Source organism: Peromyscus eremicus, chromosome 11, assembly GCF_949786415.1.
Source record: "Peromyscus eremicus chromosome 11, PerEre_H2_v1, whole genome shotgun sequence".
NCBI classification, from domain to species: Eukaryota; Metazoa; Chordata; class Mammalia; order Rodentia; family Cricetidae; genus Peromyscus; species Peromyscus eremicus.
This window is the reverse complement of record NC_081427.1, coordinates 66,650,594-66,670,919: the sequence shown is the minus strand read 5'-3', so window position 1 is coordinate 66,670,919 and position 20,326 is coordinate 66,650,594. Positions and strand designations below refer to the sequence as shown.

The window sequence follows — 20,326 nt, the reverse complement described above, 5'->3', positions numbered from 1 at the left end:
CATGAATATTCTCTTCAGCAATAGAGCTTTTAGGTACAGTGTTTTAAAATTTCTGAAAATAGTCCTTCAATAGAGATCTTTGTAAAACTAGAGTAGTAGGGCTATATATGGGTGATTCAGTTGAAAAGCAGCAAGTATATATTTGAACATAATATATGTACATAAATTTACATTTGTATTAGAAGTTATATCTTTTTCTTATGAATGTAAATGCCTGTCAAGATTATAAAAACCTTAATAATTTACAAATAAGGGCTTCAGTGAGATGAGCAAGTGGTTTTATTCTTCATGCAGAAGAGATCGAGAGACAAAGTTTATATGTATATATATGTATGTATATATAACATAATCCTTTATTGATTCTTTGGAAATTTCACGTCATGCACCCCAATCCCATTCAACTCCCAATCCTTCCATATTCGCCCCTTACCCCTGCAGCATCCCCTCAACTGCCACCCCAAATTAATTAAAAACAAAACAAACAAACAAACACCTCACTCCTCCTTCTTTCCCGTTTCTCCAACACCTCTTCATTTGTTCTACAACATTGGGAGCTACTGTGTGTCGCCGAATACCCTTTTGTCCAATCAGCCCCACCCACAACGTTCATTGCAATGGGTCATTGGTCTGGTTCAAGGCCTCTGGCACACCATCATCAGTAGACCCCCACCAAAACTCCTCTCTAATATTCTGCTATTGCCCCGAGTCATGGGGATCCTCTTGCTATTCTTCCACAGGACCAGTCCCTTCATGCACTCCAGCAGGTCATGGATGAGATAGATGTTAGGGTGGGACAACCTAAGGCCCAGGATGTGGGTCTGGGTGATAGCTTAGCTGGTCAGTCCAGGCCACTAGGACCGCCCCCTTCAAGCAAGGAGCAGAGCCAGCTCTCCCATGGCCATAGCGAGGGATGGGTCCAGCTCTCCCATGAGAGGAAAGGGTCAGATTTCCTGCTGCAGTATTCAGTGAGGGTCAGGACCAGCTATCCGAGGGCCTGTGAAGGGTGGGACCAGCTCAGCATGGCACTTGAATTTCAACACACATGTTCCTATGACCCCCTGTGGTAACATGGGCCATGGATATCAGCACAGACTCCAGCTGCAGCAGGACCATGGACCCAGACATGGCCCTCAGCAGCAGCTCAGGCCCAGACATCACCATGGCCCTGATGGCAGCATAGGCCACCCAGATCTGCAGCGTGGCTCTAGGACACCAACAAGGTCTCAGGTGGCTGACCAGACCCCGGGCATCTGCACAGTCCTCACTGGTAACAGGAGCCATGGACATCAACTCAGACCCTGGTTGCTGCAAGGCCACGGACCCACACAAGGCTGTAGGCAGTAACTCAGGCCTGAATGTCACCATGGTCCTTGGTGGCCACACAGCCCACTCATATCAGTATGGCCCCAATAGAAGCACAGCCTTTGGACACCAACATGGTCACAGGTTACAGCCTGGACTCTGGGCATCTGTGTGGCTTTTGGCAGCAACATGGGCCATGGACATCAACATGGACACCGGCTATGGTAGGACCATGAACCTAGACATGGACCTCCACAGCAGCCTGGACTTGGATGTCACCATGGCCCCAGCAACAGTGTGGCCCTCAGACACCAACACAGCCCCAGATGGAGGCCCAGACCCCTGACATTAGCATGGCCTTCGATGGTATCAGGAGTCATGGACATCAACACAAATCCTGGCTGCTGTAGTGCCATGGACCCAGACATGGCCCTAACTGCAGCCTGGCCCAGATGGCACCATGGTACATTGTGGAAGTGCAGGCCACCCAGATCTGTATGGCCCCAGCTGCAGCATGACCCTCAGACATTCACCTGGCCTCAGGTATCGGCTGAGACCCTGGACATCCGAACACCCTTCAGTGGTTACTGAAGCCATGGACATCATCAACACAGACCCTGGCTGCCGTAGGACCACAGACCCAGACATTAACAGCCTCAACCCAGATACCAGCCTAGCCCCGGTGGCAAGCAGACCACTCACCTCAGGCTTTTCCTTATCACCTTTGCTTCTTTAGTTCTGCCTCCTTCCACAGCAAATAAACTGTCCCAATTCTCTTTCTCTCCCATTTTTACGCCATATATTTGCTCATCATAATGTCACTTACCCGTGGAACCGGGAGGGCCTGTGAATGCCTTCAGTCAGCCCTGACTGTGAGGACCTGACAGGCTGGCCTGTCGGTGCCTTTCACTTGCTTTGACAAAATTTCTTAAGCTTATAAGGTCACTCTGAAATATTACCAGAGAATCAGACTCCTTTAATCTTTCTGCTTCAAATTTTCAGAACTTCGTTTCGAACTTCAAGTGGTCTCATGATTTTCCGAATGGCTGCTTCAGCCTTAACCATCAGACACAGTTCTGGGCACCGGAGGGAGGAAGTGGCTAGAGCAGAAGAATGCGCCCTGTGGCTAGAGGACTTTGTGGAAACCTCATCCACTGTCTGCTGTCTGTATTTTATGTGGTAACTCCATGCAAGAGGGAGGATAGGAAGCAGTTTTGTCTCAGCACTGTAGATGGAATTCTAAACTGTCTTAGTAAATAAGAAACACAGAGCCAAATACAGAGTTAAAGCCTGAGAGATCAGAGCCAGAGCCACGACTCCCTTTAGCTTACCACTCGCTGCCATCCTTCCCCTGATAGAGAAAGACCTTCTCCTGTGTGACTGTCTTTTTATTGCTTTTCTGTTCTGCCCTTCTCATTGGCTCTAAACCCAACCACACGACTTCCTCGTCACTGCCTGTCTATACAGACCTCCAGGTCTCTATAGTTGGTACTGGGATTAAAATTTCAGGTCACAGGCTAGAGAGATGGCTCAGAGGTTAAGAGCACTGACTGCTCTTCCAGAGGTCCTAAGTTTAATTCCCAGCACCCACATGGTGGCTTACAACCATCTGTAACGAGATCTGGCACCCTCTTCTGTGTACATAATAAATAAATTAAAAAAAAATTTCTGGTCACCTTGCTTGGCTGTGTCCTTGACCACACAGAGACCCTGCCTGCCATGTGATTGGATTAAGGGCGTGTGCTACCACTGCCAGACTTCTGCTTAATGGCCATGACCTCTGATCTCCAGGCAACTTTATTTATTAACAGACAAATAAAATCACATTTCAGCACAAATAAAATATCACCATACAGCACTTCAACACCTAACACCACTGAGCTGTCCCCTTACTCAAAGGGGTAAGGGGAGACTGAGTATACCCACACAAATATTCACAAACTACAAAAAAAATGCAGAAATTACTAAAGTGGAACTTCTATGAAAAACAGATTATATTCATTTCTGTCACTGTTACATCCGGAACACTTGTCATAATGCTTAGATTTTGATAATTTATTTAGCACCAAACAAATTCATAAATCAATGACAGGTGTAGCAATTGCTGTGATATTTAATTAACATTTACCTAGGTAGAATGTGTGACAGTCTTCTGGCGTGCACCATTCCCCTCAGTCATCTGGTAGTATCACTCTGTGAGCCTCATCTATGTTACTTACTGGTCGATCTACTCCAAATTATATGAAATTTCTACTTGCTCCTGTGAAGATCATTAGGCTAATAAGTATTACTCAAATTTTTTATTAACAGATCAAAATGTTTACCAATTGTAATTATATGAAGCAAGAACCTTTTGTTGCTACTTCCCCATGGATATATAGAGGCAAATGCTGTCATGCCAATGGGATATGGTTTCCAACTTTGTATGTAAGCTACTACCCGGAGAAGTTTTATAAGTTCTACTTTTAGATATAGTGATTTTGATAGAAAAGGAACAATTCTGTCCCTTTCATTCAAAGGTTGTGGCTCCCAATTTCCTACCTGTTCCAACTCCTCTATATTTTACACTTTAATGCCCATCAAAATCCCAAGTATTAAAAGCTTGACTTCTGTGGGTTCTAGATCCTGATGGAAGGAAACTGAGCCTTCGGGAAAATGCCCCTGAAGTAGACACTAGAACTCTGGCCTCCTTCTGTCTTTTTGCTGTTGCTGTTTCCCAGTTTATGTTAGGTAAATGTACTCTCTGACTCATGGTTCCAGCCTGATGTACTGTCACAGGCACGAAGTAATAGGCCGGGCAGCTATGGACTGAAACCATTAGCCCAAACAAACCATCCCTCTCCTTAAACTGATCAACACAAGTGTTTTGTGAAAGTAATGGAAAGCTGACTGATATTCACCAGGAGCTTAGCTTTAAAGAAACAATTGCTGAATAATATTGATTTTATTACTTTCATAGCCAAAGATTAAAGGAAAAGTAAGTAAACAAATGCTGTGGAACAATCTTTGTACAGTATAAATGTGTATTGCTCTCATTGGTTAATAAAGAGTTGACAGACCTATAGCTGGGCAGGAAGAGATTGGGTGGGAGAGCCAGCTGGGGGGATGCTGCAAAAAGAAGGGTGGAGTCTGAGGAGTCATGAGGTGTCGCCAGCAGGTGCAGAGGAAGCAAGACATGCTGGAGGACAAGTAAAGGCATGAGCTACATGGCAATACATAGAAAACAGAAATGGGTTACTTTAAGTTGTAAGAGCTAGTTAGTAATAAGCCTGAGTTATCGAACAAGCATTTATAATTAAGTCTCCATGTCAATTATTTGGGAACTGGTGGGCAGGAAAGAAAAGTCTGTCTACAAACAGATGTCTTGAAAACTAATCTTGCTTCTCTTCCATTTTGTTCCTAAATTATCTACTGACAATTGGAATATGTATAACACTTGAAATTTGAAGAGGGTTTCTCTGTACTCTTTAGAATTTATGTATTTTAAATTGTTTTCATGTAATCTAAGAATAGATAGCTAGTATATGTGTGTATTGGTGGATTTTAAGACCTGAAAACAAAATTTGCAATAGTTCAATGTTATAACACGATACCCACAGATTGCACACATATAATGAATTTGTATCTCATCATTTCATAAATTCAGAAGCCAGAAAAATGTTGTAGAAACTGAGCAAAAAAATTAGTAAGTGAAAAAAATATAGGAAAGCGGGAACATAAATAGAAAATATATGTATATCCTGCATGAACATGTGGCATAGGCGTCCAGAGTAGAGATAGTTACATGGCTCAAAGGAATGTGAGAGATGACTACCGAAACCAAATTAATAGAAGATAGGTGATATAGTCACTTATGGCATCTCAGAATTTGCTGTGAGGTGTACTAGGTAATGAAAGGACCAAGTTCTCTCTTTTAAATAAAGTCTCAGCATTTTTCCTACTGAAAATATTAAGGTTATAGCCGGGTGGTGGTGGCGCACGCCTTTAATCCCAGCACTCAGGAGGCAGAGGCAAGTGGATCTCTCTGAGTTCGAGGCCAACTTGGGCTACATAGTGAGTTCCAGGAAAGGTGCCAAAGCTACACAGAGAAACCCTGTCTCAAAAAACAATAAAAAAAATTAGGTTACAAATAATTGAAGAAATTGGAAAAATCTGCTCGTTTGTAGATTGAAATATATTTTCAGGTCCGATTCATTGTTGATTCTGAAATTTTGAATAAGTCTATTTGACAGGTAAAAGTTATTGTACAGGCATTGTCTACACCTTTAATATATTTTCAATGAGATATGTGAGTTGGTTCCAAAGATGCAAATGAGTACTCAAATCCACAGCTCAACCCTTATATATGAAGTAGTGCATGGAACCTAGCAGAACCTTGCTCAATATTTGATTAGTGAATGGATAAATCTAGCAAGAAATGGTGACTCAGTCCATTTAAAAGAAAAAGGAACATGTTTATGACAATTTAAAACAAATTATCTATCTTTGATGAATGCATATGGATTATCCTAACTAGAAGTGAATTTAGAGTTCAGAATCCTGGATATCATGATTATCACAGGAATCACCTAATTTTATTTCAAGTTTTGAGCAGAAAACATATGAGACATGTGAAACACTTGCCTAGTGTTTATTATACAATAAGAACCCAATGTCTATACACATATTTAATTTACTTTTGAAAATGCAACGTGAATAGGTGGCGGTGGCACAAGCCTTTAATCCCAGCACTTGGGAGGCAGAGGCAGGTGGATCTCTTAGTTCGAGGCCAGCCTGGTCTTCAGAGTGAGTTCCAGGGCAGCCAGGATGGTTACACAGAGAAAGCCTGTCACAAAACAAACAACTAGAAAAGATAGCTGCATTCATACAGGCCTGGTGGCTTTAGTCTGTAGTCCTCTCGCTTAGGAGGCTAAGACATGAGGATCACAACAAGTTCCAGACCAGCCTGGGCTATGTAACAAGACTGTATTAACACTGCAAGAGCTGTCGGTATTAACATGAGGTATCCACATATGTATCAGACTTAGGACTAGACCAACCCAAACCTCAACTTACTAGCTGTGTAGCCTTGAGTAAGTGGGTGATATTTAAGTACTCTCTCTCTCTCTCTCTCTCTCTCTCCTCTCTCTCTCCATGTGATTAAATGAAATGATTCACCTAAATTGTTGGCATTATGTCAGATATAGTTCAGCTTCAATAAGTGTTCAGCATTAATTGTCCCATGCAACCGAAGCAACATGAGCATGCCAAAGCTTATGGAATATTTTAGCTAATCTGTTTTTATGATCATAGAAAGTATGTAAGTGGTCAGGGGAGTTCAAAGGTGTGATGTGGAGTGAAATTTTTTTGATAACAGAAATGATCATTTTAGTAACAGTCAGGGTCATGGAGATTCTGGTTGTTCCGTAAAAAGCAATGTCCACTTTCTGCTTTTCTGATCTCCAGTGGGTATGAGTTAGATGTGCATTTCTTAAATAAGAAGTACCACTGAGCATCTGTGTGCTTGTTGGATATGGATATATAATATTTAGGGAAACGCCTATTTGTAACTGTTTTTGTTGTTATTGGGCTGTAGCAGCCCTCTATATGTTCTCTACACAGACTCCTACCAGATGTGGGATTTGTAAATATTTTCTCACATTCATGTTTTTTTTTCCATCCTTGGTGTGTCCTTTGAGGAATAGAGAAGAGGCCCTTCAGCTTTCTGTCACCCTACTCATTCGTGTTTGCTTTTGCTCCCTGGGCTGTGGAGGCCATGCCTGAAAAACTGTCATTAAATATTCTGTCATGAGACTTTTGAGCTGTGATTTCTTGCGACAGGTTTTCACTATATAGTCCAGACTGGCTGCCAACCTGTCTTCATCCTGCCTCAGCCTCCCAAATACTAGGATTACAGGTATATGTCCGTACACCTAGGTATACCATTTCCTTGTAGTACTACAGTTTGGGGTCTTAAATTGAGGTTCTTAAACAATTTTGATTTAATTTTTTGGGTATTTTTGGAATCAAGTCTTCTCTCTTTTTCTTTAGTTCTCTTTCACCCCATTCCCCGCTCTGGGCATTTCCTTGAATTATTTTATGTTAAAAGAATCATCACCTGTTATTGCTTCCTATTTATTTATGCCTACATCTATTGTTCACAATATTACAATCCACATCAATGAAATTATGATACAGTAAACAAGGATTAGCATTTCTGGTGGAGAGTAAAAAGAAGATGTACATGAATGTTTAAAATTCTTCTTTGCCTCTGATAATACAAAGAAATAAAGTCTAAAAATTTTGACACATAAAAAATGTATTTCTAAGCAAACTAATTTTTATAGTGCCTGTCCCTTAACAGACTGGTTCGTGTAAGCCTCAGTACTTACAAAAAATTATTATGTTTCATTTCTCACAAAAGGAACAGAAAGATAAAAGACATTGGGTGTTTGATTTATGAAATACAAATACTAGTAATATAATACTGTATTGTATAAATAAAAAATAACTCTTTTTCAGGAAAAATATTTATATGATTGTAAGACCTGTTCTGTGATTTGAGTCTATCCCCAGCCTCTTTTATCACGGAACTCGAATCCACTATAAGGTAAAATTCCCATCAGATTGCACAAATGTGTTGTAAGTTAATTATAAGTAAAGCCCCTCAAAAAATCTCGATATTACTACTTTAAAATATAATTTGTTGTCTCAAACACATCAAGAAGCAACCATTATTGAGACAATATTCTCTTTCCTAGTGAAATCAAATCCTCTCCAGAGTATATTATAAGACTTATTAAAATAGTCTGTTGGTAGGCAAAATTTTTCTCACTGTAACCAGAAGAGTTCAAAATTGGTGGCAAAGGAATTTGGATAGTCTCATAGAAAAAGAATCATAAGACTGGTTATTGGAGTTCGGTTTAATGGTCTAATTTCATGTGAAAATATAGGTGCAAGCTCAGACACATTTTGATACAGTGTCTGGGAACTGGATAGTGAACTAAACAATTTACAGACCTTAGAATAAGTAGAAAATTACTCTTGAAACCAGCTAAAAAGAAAATGTGAAATTGATCACATTGGAATAAAAATAATCAGGTATAGAAAAGTATTTTCAGCATGTGTGATTTGTTTACAATTATTTTCTGTGTCTTGAAACATGAATATCACATACTAGCATTTAAACAATTACTTTCTTCTTTGAAAATTTATATTAAACTTTAAATAAATGAATCAGAAAGTTTATTAGTATGCTAAGTCAGTATACTGTGAATCAAAAGTGTAAGGGGACTGTAGCTGGTGAAGAAATTCTGTTACAGATGTCAGTCAATGTTATTATGTTCCTCTAGACAATAATTTTAATAATATATGTTCCTCAAAACGTTCTAGCTTTAAGAATATTTGCATTAATCTAGTAGTTCTATTGTGTAATGTCAGTGGCACATTTGGTTAGGTCATACAAGTTAGCAGGCTAAGAGAACTGTGAATGCTAATGTGCACAACCATTCAGCCCCAGGAAAATGCAAGCAAGCAAATAATCAAGGAGCAAAAGCTTATTCTCGACACAGCTTGGAATTCTGTCTGTGACACTGTGTATATTCATTAATTAGCCAACAATTTAACTCAACATGATTTTAAAATACAGCAGGAATCTCATTTTACTAAAATCATTCTAAAAAAATTAGCTAGAATTCTGACACATTCTTCCATTAGTTTGTCTGATTTTGATGTAGTTTTAACATGAGTGGTCCACTCATAAATGTCAAGTATTAAGGAAGGCAGGAATACAGGCAGGCAGGAAGGCAGGAATACAGGCAGGCAGGAAGACAGGAATACAGGCAGGCAGGAAGACAGGCAAGAAGGAAGGCAGGAATACAGGCAGGCAGGAAGACAGGCAAGAAGGAAGGCAGGAAGGCAGGAATACAGGCAGGCAGGAAGGCAGGAATACAGGAAGGCAGGAATACAGGCAGGCAGGAAGGCAGGAATACAGGCAGGCAGGAAGGCAGACAGGAACACAGTAAGGCAGGTGATAAGTTTTAGGCCTCCTGAAGGCCTTCCCCCTTCTCCCCCCAGACCAAATCAGGAAAAGCCCAGGTTTAATGGGTAAAGAGGTCCCAGGCAATTACACCGCCCACAGAGAGAAGGGGAAGAGACCAGAACAACCACAAGTCTGTTTTTCTGGGATACCGCTTATATACTCTGTGGGAGTGGTCTTGAACCTCTCTGGGAGAAGAGCTGTGTTTGGCGGGCTTTTGAAGGGGCTGGTTTAGAGAAAGAGATAAGGGAGAGGAGTTGAAGTGGATCTTCCACCATACTCCTTCCAAACAGCAGGCAGGCAGGCAGGCAAGCAGGAAAGAAGGGAGGGAGGGAGGGAGGGAGGGAGGGAGGGAGGGAGGGAGGGAGGAAGGACAAAAGAACAGTAACGTCTCGTCTCTACCAGCTGGAGGTTCCCATCCTGTCCCTCAGTATTAGAATGCTTGATTTGCAAGCACAAAGTCTTCCGCTCTTCTCTCTCTCCTCCACTCCACCAGATTTCTTTTATGAGAATAAAACAATTTCATGCCGTATGTGAACTTTTCATCAAGATTTTCTAAAGTATCCACACCATGCCTCTAATTGTAAGGACATCTTGTTTCAAAGAACACTACAGGTTATTGGAGTTCCATCAAAATAAATGGTCTTTCTTTGAAAAAGCACTCTGCAATTAGAAATTGACAAGTATGGCTGTCTCCAAAGTCCAGAAGCTACTCATAATAATGGGAATTTTGAGTTGTGAATCATTACCACAAAGGACAATTTCTACACAAATAAAATCAACGTTTAGTGGTTAAGTTTCCACTTCACTTTGTTTTTGAACTTTGTTTTTCTTGATGTCTACAATAGAATCACTTTCCATACAAGAATAGAACTTTAGGGCTAGAAGAGTTCAAAGATATCCTCTAAGGACATTGAGTACAGAATAGTTTTATAAACAAAAACGTCAAAAGCCAAGAATAAAGAAACAGTACAGATACTGTGTAAAACCCTAAAGTGATCCTTTGAGAAGACTGGCAACACAAAACTCTTCCCGGACATGCAATGATGATGATGATGATGATGATGATGATGATATGACAAATAAATAAAATACAACATGACAAAGGAATGTATCAGGTATATTATTTTTAATTATAAGAAAATTACAATAACTTTATTTATGCTATATGAAAATGTAAATTAAAAAAATAATTTCCTAGAAAAAATATAAATTATCTAAATACATAAGAAAATTCAAGTTACCTAATTTTACAGAACTTTATTCCACGTAAAAAATGAGCATATGGTTCTAAGGAATAGAGTTTATCAAGTAGAATGAAACTCCAGTCAGAAAAAGGTAGTTGAAAATAAACCCTCTTCTCCTCGCCTTCCTCATCCTTCTCTGTGGAAATGAACATAACAGTCCACTCACAAATGAACATATCAGTTAATCCATTCACAAGGCTGTCCAGCCAGACAATTTGTTCATCTCAATTTAAATATAGTTCAGGAAAATTAAAAGAAAGTTTCAAGTAAATTTGCCATGTGAAGAATTGGGTTCTTCTGTGATTGGTGACACTGGGCAGGCATTTGTGTATGGAAGTGTTCAAGTCAATCATGCAACACCAGCCAGATTAAAAACTTGTGAGGACAGCCTATTGTCATTGAGAACAGTCAGTGTTTTCTACAGATTTGCTAAGGGTACTATGTGATGCTACCACAAGTGTTCCTAGTGCTTAAGGCTTTACTTCATGCAGGCGGATTTAGTTTTTATTCTACACAAAGACAGACTAGTTGTAATTTTCTTTAAAATTAGTGATTTAGTAATGATAAGTTCACAGCCTTATTTACTAAATCCTTCATCATTAAAAAAATATAATCAGAAGATAAAAACAAGGATTAGTTTAAAATATTACATATATAATAATACATATGCATTATACATAATAGTACACATGTAAATTTTAGTCACCAAATATATTTTAATAAAGAACTAAGTAAAATAAAAATACATATATACCTCGGTGTTTAAAACATTTTGAAGTATAAAAAAACTACATGAAATCAGAAAATGCAAATCATTTCCCCTTTAGCAATGTAATGCATTGCGATTTAACTTCTACTTGTATAATGATTTCTACCCGAAAGTTAAACAAATGTTGTTAAATAAAATGGAGGTTGGCAAGATAATTCCTACCTAGGAAGAATCTTTTACCAAAACAGAATGTAAATTCTACGGCAATTTACTAAATCTTTAGTTTTCAACTTCATTTGACACACATTTTCTTTAAAGAAGTTTCAGTAATTGCCATGAATAACTCTGAGCACAAACAGCATAAAGAACTTCGTGCATCACATTAAACTGTACATTCCACAACTGTCCACTTAAAAAAAACTGGATAAAAATTTTCCATTTAAAAATTTTGGGGTTTGGGGATTTAGCTCAGTGGTAGAGCACTTGCCTACCAAGCGCAAGGCCCTGGGTTAGGTCCTCAGCTCCGGGGGGGAAAAATTGTATACCCAAAATAGAATTAAAAATGAGGTGATAGATCCACAGACAGGACTGTCTTGAGAAGTTATAATTTGATTACTCATTTTTGGTTTTGGAAAGTAATTTGGACTATTTTAAACCAAATGAAAGGAACAAATATTGATTACATATATATTTAAGCAGCTTTATTTGAAAAGTATTAAATAAAATGAATATAATTTGAATAATTTTCTTTGGTTAAATGGGTTCAAATCTGCAGTCTCCATATAGTATGGTAAAGATTGTGTAGCACTTATTACAGTTGTAAACATTTAGTGGTTGGTAACTAAATAGCATCCTTACTGAATCTTGCAAAATTTAATTAAACATAGCACACTGCAGATGCGAGATTTAAATTACCACTCATAATTACATCTAACACACAACTGCTGGTATGTTCATGTGGAATTCTGAGAGAAATTTACTAGTTTTTTAATTCCTCACTTTTTGTTAATCATTAGCAGCAGATAACGAAATAAAATGTCAAATATGTTCAGATATGTTTTTGTGGATGAGGGAATATTATGTCATATGTGTCTATTATAAATACCGACTGCAAAAATATAGCAAAAATTAAAGGAATAGAGAAAAAAGAAAAACAAAAGGAGTCTCCCTCAACTACAGAGTAATCCATACAGAGAACAGGAACTGTCACAGGTTTGTCTTAGATACACAGAAAGCTGATTTATCTCCGCATTCAGAACCAGTTGTAACTCACATGTTTGCAAATTACTAAAATCCATGAAGAGCATTTAAATTCAGCATTGATTTCCAGGAAACATTAAAATTTTCATATGAACAATGTAAGTGCTGAGAGAATTTCAGCTTACTTTGTTCATTCCTGAAGACGCTTTTGATACTTTCACACATGCAATGTGTAGGAAGTATGGTGACTGTAAACTATTTCATAGTTGATTACACACAATGATTACACATATTCTTAATATACTGCTCAAAATATTAATTTGAGCTATATTACACCGTAGAATAGAAAAATGAAAATGGAATATGCTAGAACTTAAATTCAACTTACAATATTCTGCAATATAATATCTGCAATGTTTCAGAATCACATATGTTTACAATGAGAATCTTAGCAAGTGAGGACTCTGAGATCAGAAAAGCAAACAGGAAATGTTCAAGTGACTAACAAAGAATTGCTTGAACCCATATTTCCCATCTCCACAAGCATGATTTATTTTTAGTAAATTATGGGAGTGAATTACACCCTAATATCTAAATTAATTATCCTGGTCATTTTTGATTAACACTTCTTGTGTCACTATTGTATTGCAAAAATCTAGCAATTTTAAAAATCTGCAGGTGGGATTAGAGGAATCTATAAATAATATATTCAACAAGAAATAATTTGTCAGGTCATATATGGTCATTATATGCATATATTTTACCATAATTGCTTGTGACATTTTTAAATAGATGAAACAGTCTCAGAGTTATCATTCAAAGAGGAGATTTTGATAAAGAAAATAGATGGATCCTAGCAATGGAGCTGTTCAGAGCTCCATATGCATGCATGTGACAGTTTCTTATTTACATGTCGCTCATGTTTATGCATGTTCAGAAGACTACAGCTGCTACCCCATTCTCCAGAAATCACAGACTCCGGTCAAGTCTATAAACAGCCACATTTGAGCTTGTAATGTATTTATCATGAAAAGCTTGAAGCTCTAATGGAAGAGGAGGGGGGAGCGGTACAATTTGCTTTGAAAAGATAAGGGGCATTTTTCAAAAAACAAATACTGTATATTTAACTCAGCTTTTTTAGGTGCTTTCATGTTATAGGAATTCTGCTGGTGATGAAAACAGCATCCAGCCAATCAAATGGAGTATCCTAGTGCCATCCAAAGTAGAAGCCTAGTGTTTAAAATAACCCTGATGAATTATTCATAGAACTGATGTTTATGCAAATTAGAGAATCATGCATCCACCTGACCACCAAGGGAAAGGAAAAAAACACACAGGGGAGGAGGGGACCACCATGCTTTTAGCATTCTCCAGAACCTATGTAATCAAATGATAATGTTCTTTCATTAAATGCATCAAGGAATTACAATCCTTACCTGGTTAGTTTGTAGGGCTTTCAGATTTTCTGGATGAAATAACTGACTGTGCATGCAACCAATAAAACTGAACTGAAAAGCTGATTAAGGGCACTTACTTAATGCAAAGCCACTTACTGAATATTCATATGCTGCCCGTGTTTATGCAAATTAAAGTAAAAGAAAGCCCAAGGGGATTGGTTGCCATAGCCCACAAATACTGTGTACAGCAGAAAATATAGAGAACAATTACAAATAAATCTTGAAATTCGTAGCTTTGAAGCAACAAAGAGAAAATAGTGAAATATTAAAGACTAGGTGAATTACACTCTTAAAGTGTCTTATTTAATCATATTACTTTAGAACCACTGGCTATTCCTACCATATAATGCTCTATAATTACCTTAATGTCAAAAGACAGCGTCATGTGTGTTTATCAGCTTTGTTTATCCCACAATCATTTATCTGAGCAGATTCTTGAAGCTTAGGAGAGCAAAGAAAACACAATTACAGTAAAAATATGATTCAATATAATAACTAAACACAAGACCACTGTGTCCCTATGTTCAATCCTTTCATGTTTGATCCTTCTATGCAAAAATCTAGTACTAGGAAATAAGACCTCCGGGATAATGTTGAGCCCAGTGTTTACAAGTATCTGCAGCATTAGAGATAGACAATTGTGTGCTCAATGAAATACTGTGAAATTTGGCCAAAAAGATTCTGGAGCAGCACCTTAAATTCCAACAATTTTCATTTTGAAACTCAAATGCAACAATATTCTCTGAAATATATGCTAAAAAGTTGCAATGTCCCAATGACAAAAAACAGTAAATCATATGTGTGTGCATAAAATGATATTTAAGAGTGTATGTATATGAACATGTATGTGTGTACATATATATATATATATATATATATATATATATATATATACATGTATATGTGTATAAATGTATGAATGATATGAAAATGGAGGGGGACTATTTGGGGAAAAAAAGAAACTTGCAAGAGGAGGCAGGGAAAGACAAGAGGGTAATATGGAATGAATATGGCCGAAGTATATAATCTATCTGGACAAAAGTATAATAATGATATCCATTAAATTTGTTTATAAAACAAATATATGCTAATAAAACAGCCTAAAATGTGAATCTTCAAAGCTGTCTGAGAACTGATTACATGCATTGAGGTGACTGGTTTTATATAATTTATATGCAGGGCTACAGAAAGATTTGCTCAGCACTTAAGAACATTTACTGCCCTTGTAGAGACTGAAGTTTGACACCCAACACCAATGTTAGGGTGCTCACAGCTATCTACAACTGATTCTGGCTCCAGGAGGTCTGACACCCTCCACTGGCACCCACATGCAACTGCATTCACATTCATACCTACCCCAACACACAGGTACATATGTATATACATAATTAAAATAAATATTAAAATATTTAAAATATCTAAATTACACAATGCAAGTTTGTCAAAAAAAATCATTTACAATACCAAGGATCTTCTTCACCTTCTCTGTTGGTGGAAGTATTAAGGCAACTCCACATAGTTAAAAAGGGAGGTTTATTTGGGGGTCTTACTTACAAGTAAAGGGATAAGTTACAGGATCTGGGAGAGGTGAAGTGCAGTCCAGCAGTGTTCCACTCAGTCTACCATCCAACATCCAGGATTACCAGGAACCAAGAGAGCTGGCACATCTGGATCTTTGGTCTTAAGGGCTCCTGTCTCAGGCCCCGCCTCAGGGGCAGGCCATAGGTAGGCATGGAAGTTACTGGAAGTCTCACTGGGGGTACGGCTTCCAGGTCAAATCTGGAACAGCTACCCACTACACTTCTCTTTATTGAGTTAAAGTGGAAGTAGCTAAAAATGGTGACATATATCTAAAAAGCTTTTTGCTTGTCATTTTCAAGTGCATAATTTTGAAACTTAAGCAATAAGAAGGTGATGTGTTGCAGAATATTTGTTTACACTGTGAAGATGTGTCTTTGCCAAGACCCCTTCTGATTGGTTTAATAAAGAGCCGAATGGCCAATAGCTAGGCAGAAAAAGGTTAAGTGGGACTTCCAGATTCCGAGAGGACTCTGAGAAGAAGGAAGGGCTGAGTCGCCAGCCAGGTGTGGAGGAAGCAGTATTGGCAGTACGGAGAGATGAGGTAATGAGCCACGTGACAGAATGTAGATTAAAATAAATGGGTTAATTTAAGTTATAAGAACTAATTGAGACAAGCCTAATCTAAAGGTGGAGCTTTCATAATTAATATAAGTCTCCATGCCATTATTTGGGAGCTGACCAGCAGGACAGAGAAAGGTTTGTGATGCTTCCCATTGCAGTCCCCACCTACCAAAGAGCATTTATTATTTGATTAGTAATTCTCGAATAGTCATGCCACAATTACTTTGTTCTCCCCCGCCCACCCCGCCCCAGTGACCTAATGAATTTCCAGATACTTTTGAGATAAAACTATTTAAGGCAACTCCTGCGTCTATAGTTGCTATACTTAGGAACACTATAAGGACCGCCCCCAACCTGGACACTCTTAACCTAGAAGACTTTTTGAAAAGATTTCTTTGTTGTACTTCTTTTTGCCTAATTACAACTCTCACTGCTGCAGATGACTTTTGTTTTAGGGTTGCTCATTGGATTTTCACAAGAATAATTTTCATGGTGTATATTTATGTTCATAGACACATATTTTTCATAAAATATATTTGTTCATTGGAATTTATGTTCCTTTAAGACTGTCTTTTGCTCTGTTCCAGAATGGTCTTAAAACAATGAAACTGTCATATCCAGAATTAATAATGAACTTGGTAAAATTTTAGGAACTGTATTTCTATTATTGCCTACTGGTTATTCCTTTGTTAATTATTATATCCATATATATCCATTATAAAATGCACAGTAAAATTAACGGATTACAAGTAGTAAATCTCCTTTCCTTATCACACAATTCATTTTTAATTGACTTAATATATAATACAGAAGATAGATTGGTCATTCCTTAAAGGTTTTAATTAAAGAATCTTAAATTAAAAACTTCTAGGAAACAATGATAAGCTAATATGCAAATAGTTGACATTTATTAAGCTTCCTTATCTCTTCAAAATTGTTCCTTTTTGAAAAGGATCAATTTTTAAACATCAAAAATTTCTGGCATTCAAATTAAAATCTAAACGCATTTCTATCAAGGCTACCCATTGTCTAATTAAGCTTGCCGATGCTCTAGGTTACAGCAAAGCTAAGGCTTCCTTGAGAAAGACATTTCAATATTCAAAGAAAATATGCCTAAGACACACACACACACACACACACACACACACACACACACACACGCATGCAATCCTTTCCTCAATGAAATGCCAGAGGGAAATGTAAGTGGATATCATTAATGTCATCCTTTGTCCAATTCCTGATATCATTAGTGGGATTTTTCTTCCCTTTCCTTGGGTTGCATCTCTTAAACTCTGGCCCTTGTACAACTCTGGGGTATTTCTGACAATTTTAAAATATTTATAAGCCAAATCCAAACTGCCCTAGGCCATGGCTCTCTCGGATCTCTTATCTCATATCTGTGCAAGACAAGAGCAGCTTAGTCAGGGGCATGAGTTCTGAAAAATATCAAAATATCCTACTCCAGATGAAACAAATCAGTGCTTCTGAGACCATGTTAACTGCTTGAATTATGGATTCATAATTTCAAGATTCATAACCTATTCAGTTTCTTTTATTGTGTGAACTTGACAAAATCCTAAAGAGATATTACTACATTCTTATTAGGATTTAATAAAGAGATAAAGTTGAGCATATGTCCCATTTCTATTAGAAGTCTAAGAAACTCTTATGAAGTCAACTGATCATGCTTTATGTAATCAATAAAATGGTGAATGAATATTGAGAGAGAACCAAATATCCATCAATCAATTGGTTAAGTGAAATTTTTAGTCTGTTTTCTTAAATAAAAACTTATTTTATCTGTGATTAATGTTAATTACTAATATTTAGCATAGGATTGTACAGACACACATATAATTTTCTGTTTCTCTTGGAAAAATTAGAAACTGTGTCACATGTTCTGAGTTGAAATTCTCACAGAGTAACAAGCCCCTTGGAGTCAGGCAAAGAACGTCCCTTACAATGTGTTCCAGGCTCTTCCTCCAACAGAGCCTCTCTCTTCATCCCTTTTTTACTTTGTCTGTCTAGGATGATAATATTTGAATGAGTGCTGGGAAATATGGAGTAGTCCTAAATTTTGAAACTCTTTCCAACATACAATGAGTCTGACTCATACTTTTAATTCAATTTTAAGTTGTCACACAAAGTAAGAGTTTTCACGTGACCCTTTCACAGACATACACCAGTGTTCTTTGTTTTTATTGGTCTCCTCTTTCAATGCTCTCTCCAGTCCCCTAGTATCCCTCTCACTGGCCTCTGTCCCTCCACGTAGTCCTCCCTCAGCTTTCATGGCTCATGTATTACATGCTCTGGTTTCGTGGATGACATCACCGTCTGACTTAAACTGTCCTCTTCCCTCATATGATACCTTTCAACATACACACACACACACACACACACACACACACACACACACACATGCACACACGCACATGCACAGAGCACACACATACAAATATATGGAATATTTAGAGTCCTGTATGTTTTGTCTGATGGGTTCATGTTTATGAATGCATTGCACAAGTAATCCAGAATGAATAATAATCTGCTCAGAAGGTATGCTACTACTAGTTGTTTTGATATTTTAAAATGGTCCTTTTGATAATTCTGCTGATGCCAAACATTTTTATGACATATTATAAATATGTAATAAATAGTATCAATATCTTTAATGGAAAAATCAATAAATACCTTCACTAGTATTTTACTGATTATTTACTTATAGGGAATTAAAATACACACACAGTATATGCATACACACGCATGTGCACACACACACACACACACACACACACACACACACACACACACCTCAGTAGGTACCATATTAGCTGTTACCAATATCCATTTTATTAAGAGCTCCAAGCAGAAAGTCCCTGGGTTCTTTTGAATTTGCTTCCTGGTTTACTTTCAAACATTTAAATTTCCTGGTAGTGTTTATCAAGGATCACAGTCCTTTAGCTTTCCTCCAAAGTAGAAGCAAGAAAGAAAATTCTTGTGAAACACCCTGGACGTCCATCTTCTCCTCTCTTTCTGGTGGACAAAGCTCAAAAACAAGATCAGAGCCAGAGGAACCCATGGAAACATTTACCGTAGTCTTCCCATCCAGTCAGAAGAAAGTTATAGTGTGGAGAGCACTCTGTAAGCCTCAATTGCAATAACTAATGAGCTGTTTCCTTGGGTTTCAACTGACCTTAAGTAATAACTTTTCTTGTTTGATCTGTAGCAAGCTTTGCCCATAAGAATAACCATGGATGTTTAGGCTTAGATCATTCCATTCTTCAGTAAAACTGTTTGTTTGATATTTTTAACCTCTATCTTCATCAGAACAAAGCATTTAATATCAAACCGGCTTAATTGCTTCCAATGCATCAGTACTTATTGTAGTACTATGTACAATAGCTAGGCTATGAAACCAATATCAGTGTCCCATAACAGGGAAAAGAATGAAGAAAATGTGGTTTTGTACATAATGAATTTTTTACAACCATAAAGGAGAATCAAGTTATGTCATTTGCAATAAAGTGACTGTAACTGTATATGTCGATTGAAGTGAATTAAGTCAATATCAAAAAGATGAATATTGCATGTTTTCTCTCATTTGTGAGTGGTAGATTTTTTATGGATACATGAAATTATATGTACTGATGACACGAAAGCAGATAACAAATTGTCTGAGGAACAAAGGGGACTAACGGGAACAGATGAGGAGGTCTGTGAAGGGAGAGGGTAGTAGGGTATTGGGCAATATGCTCAAAATGCATTATATACTGGCATAAAATGGGCTTATGTAACCCTGTGTAACAATAAAAACGTTACACTGAATCTTCTCATTTTTATGATATTTAATGTTCCTATTTTGTTACATTGAAATTCTGACTTTTTTTTTTTTTTTTTTGTTTTTTCCAGACAGTGTTTCTCTGTGTAGTTTTGGATCTTGCTCTGTAGACCAGGCTGGCCTCAAACTCACAGAGATCCACCTGGCTCTGCCTCCCGAGTACTGGAATTAAAGGTGTGCACCACCATCACCTGGCTTTTTTTTTTCTTTTTAACTCTGAACATTTTTTAATCTTTGGATCTATGCTATTTTTCACGTCTGCACATTACATAGAGATCGCTTGTTCATTCTCCTCTTCTTACAAAACTGGATTCTAGATTACCTTTTTTTCCCTCTCCTGTGATTACAAATGCCATTCTGTCTGCTATTGATAGTATTCTGATAATAGAAATAGAAAGCCCTTGAGTCTCCAAC

General features: G+C 37.7%; 1 protein-coding gene across 1 annotated transcript in view; it reads left to right on the top strand.

Annotated features, from left to right (window-relative positions):
- Positions 1-1,279: 1,279 nt before the first annotated feature.
- LOC131921575 (speckle-type POZ protein-like) overlaps positions 1,280-20,326 on the top strand; it is a 57,905-nt gene continuing 38,858 nt past the window's right edge. The window contains exons 1-3 of the mRNA XM_059276307.1: positions 1,280-1,585; positions 1,745-1,845; positions 2,305-2,481. Of these exons, the coding sequence (XP_059132290.1) occupies positions 1,280-1,585; positions 1,745-1,845; positions 2,305-2,481 (584 nt within the window). The remainder of the gene's footprint in view (positions 1,586-1,744; positions 1,846-2,304; positions 2,482-20,326) is intronic.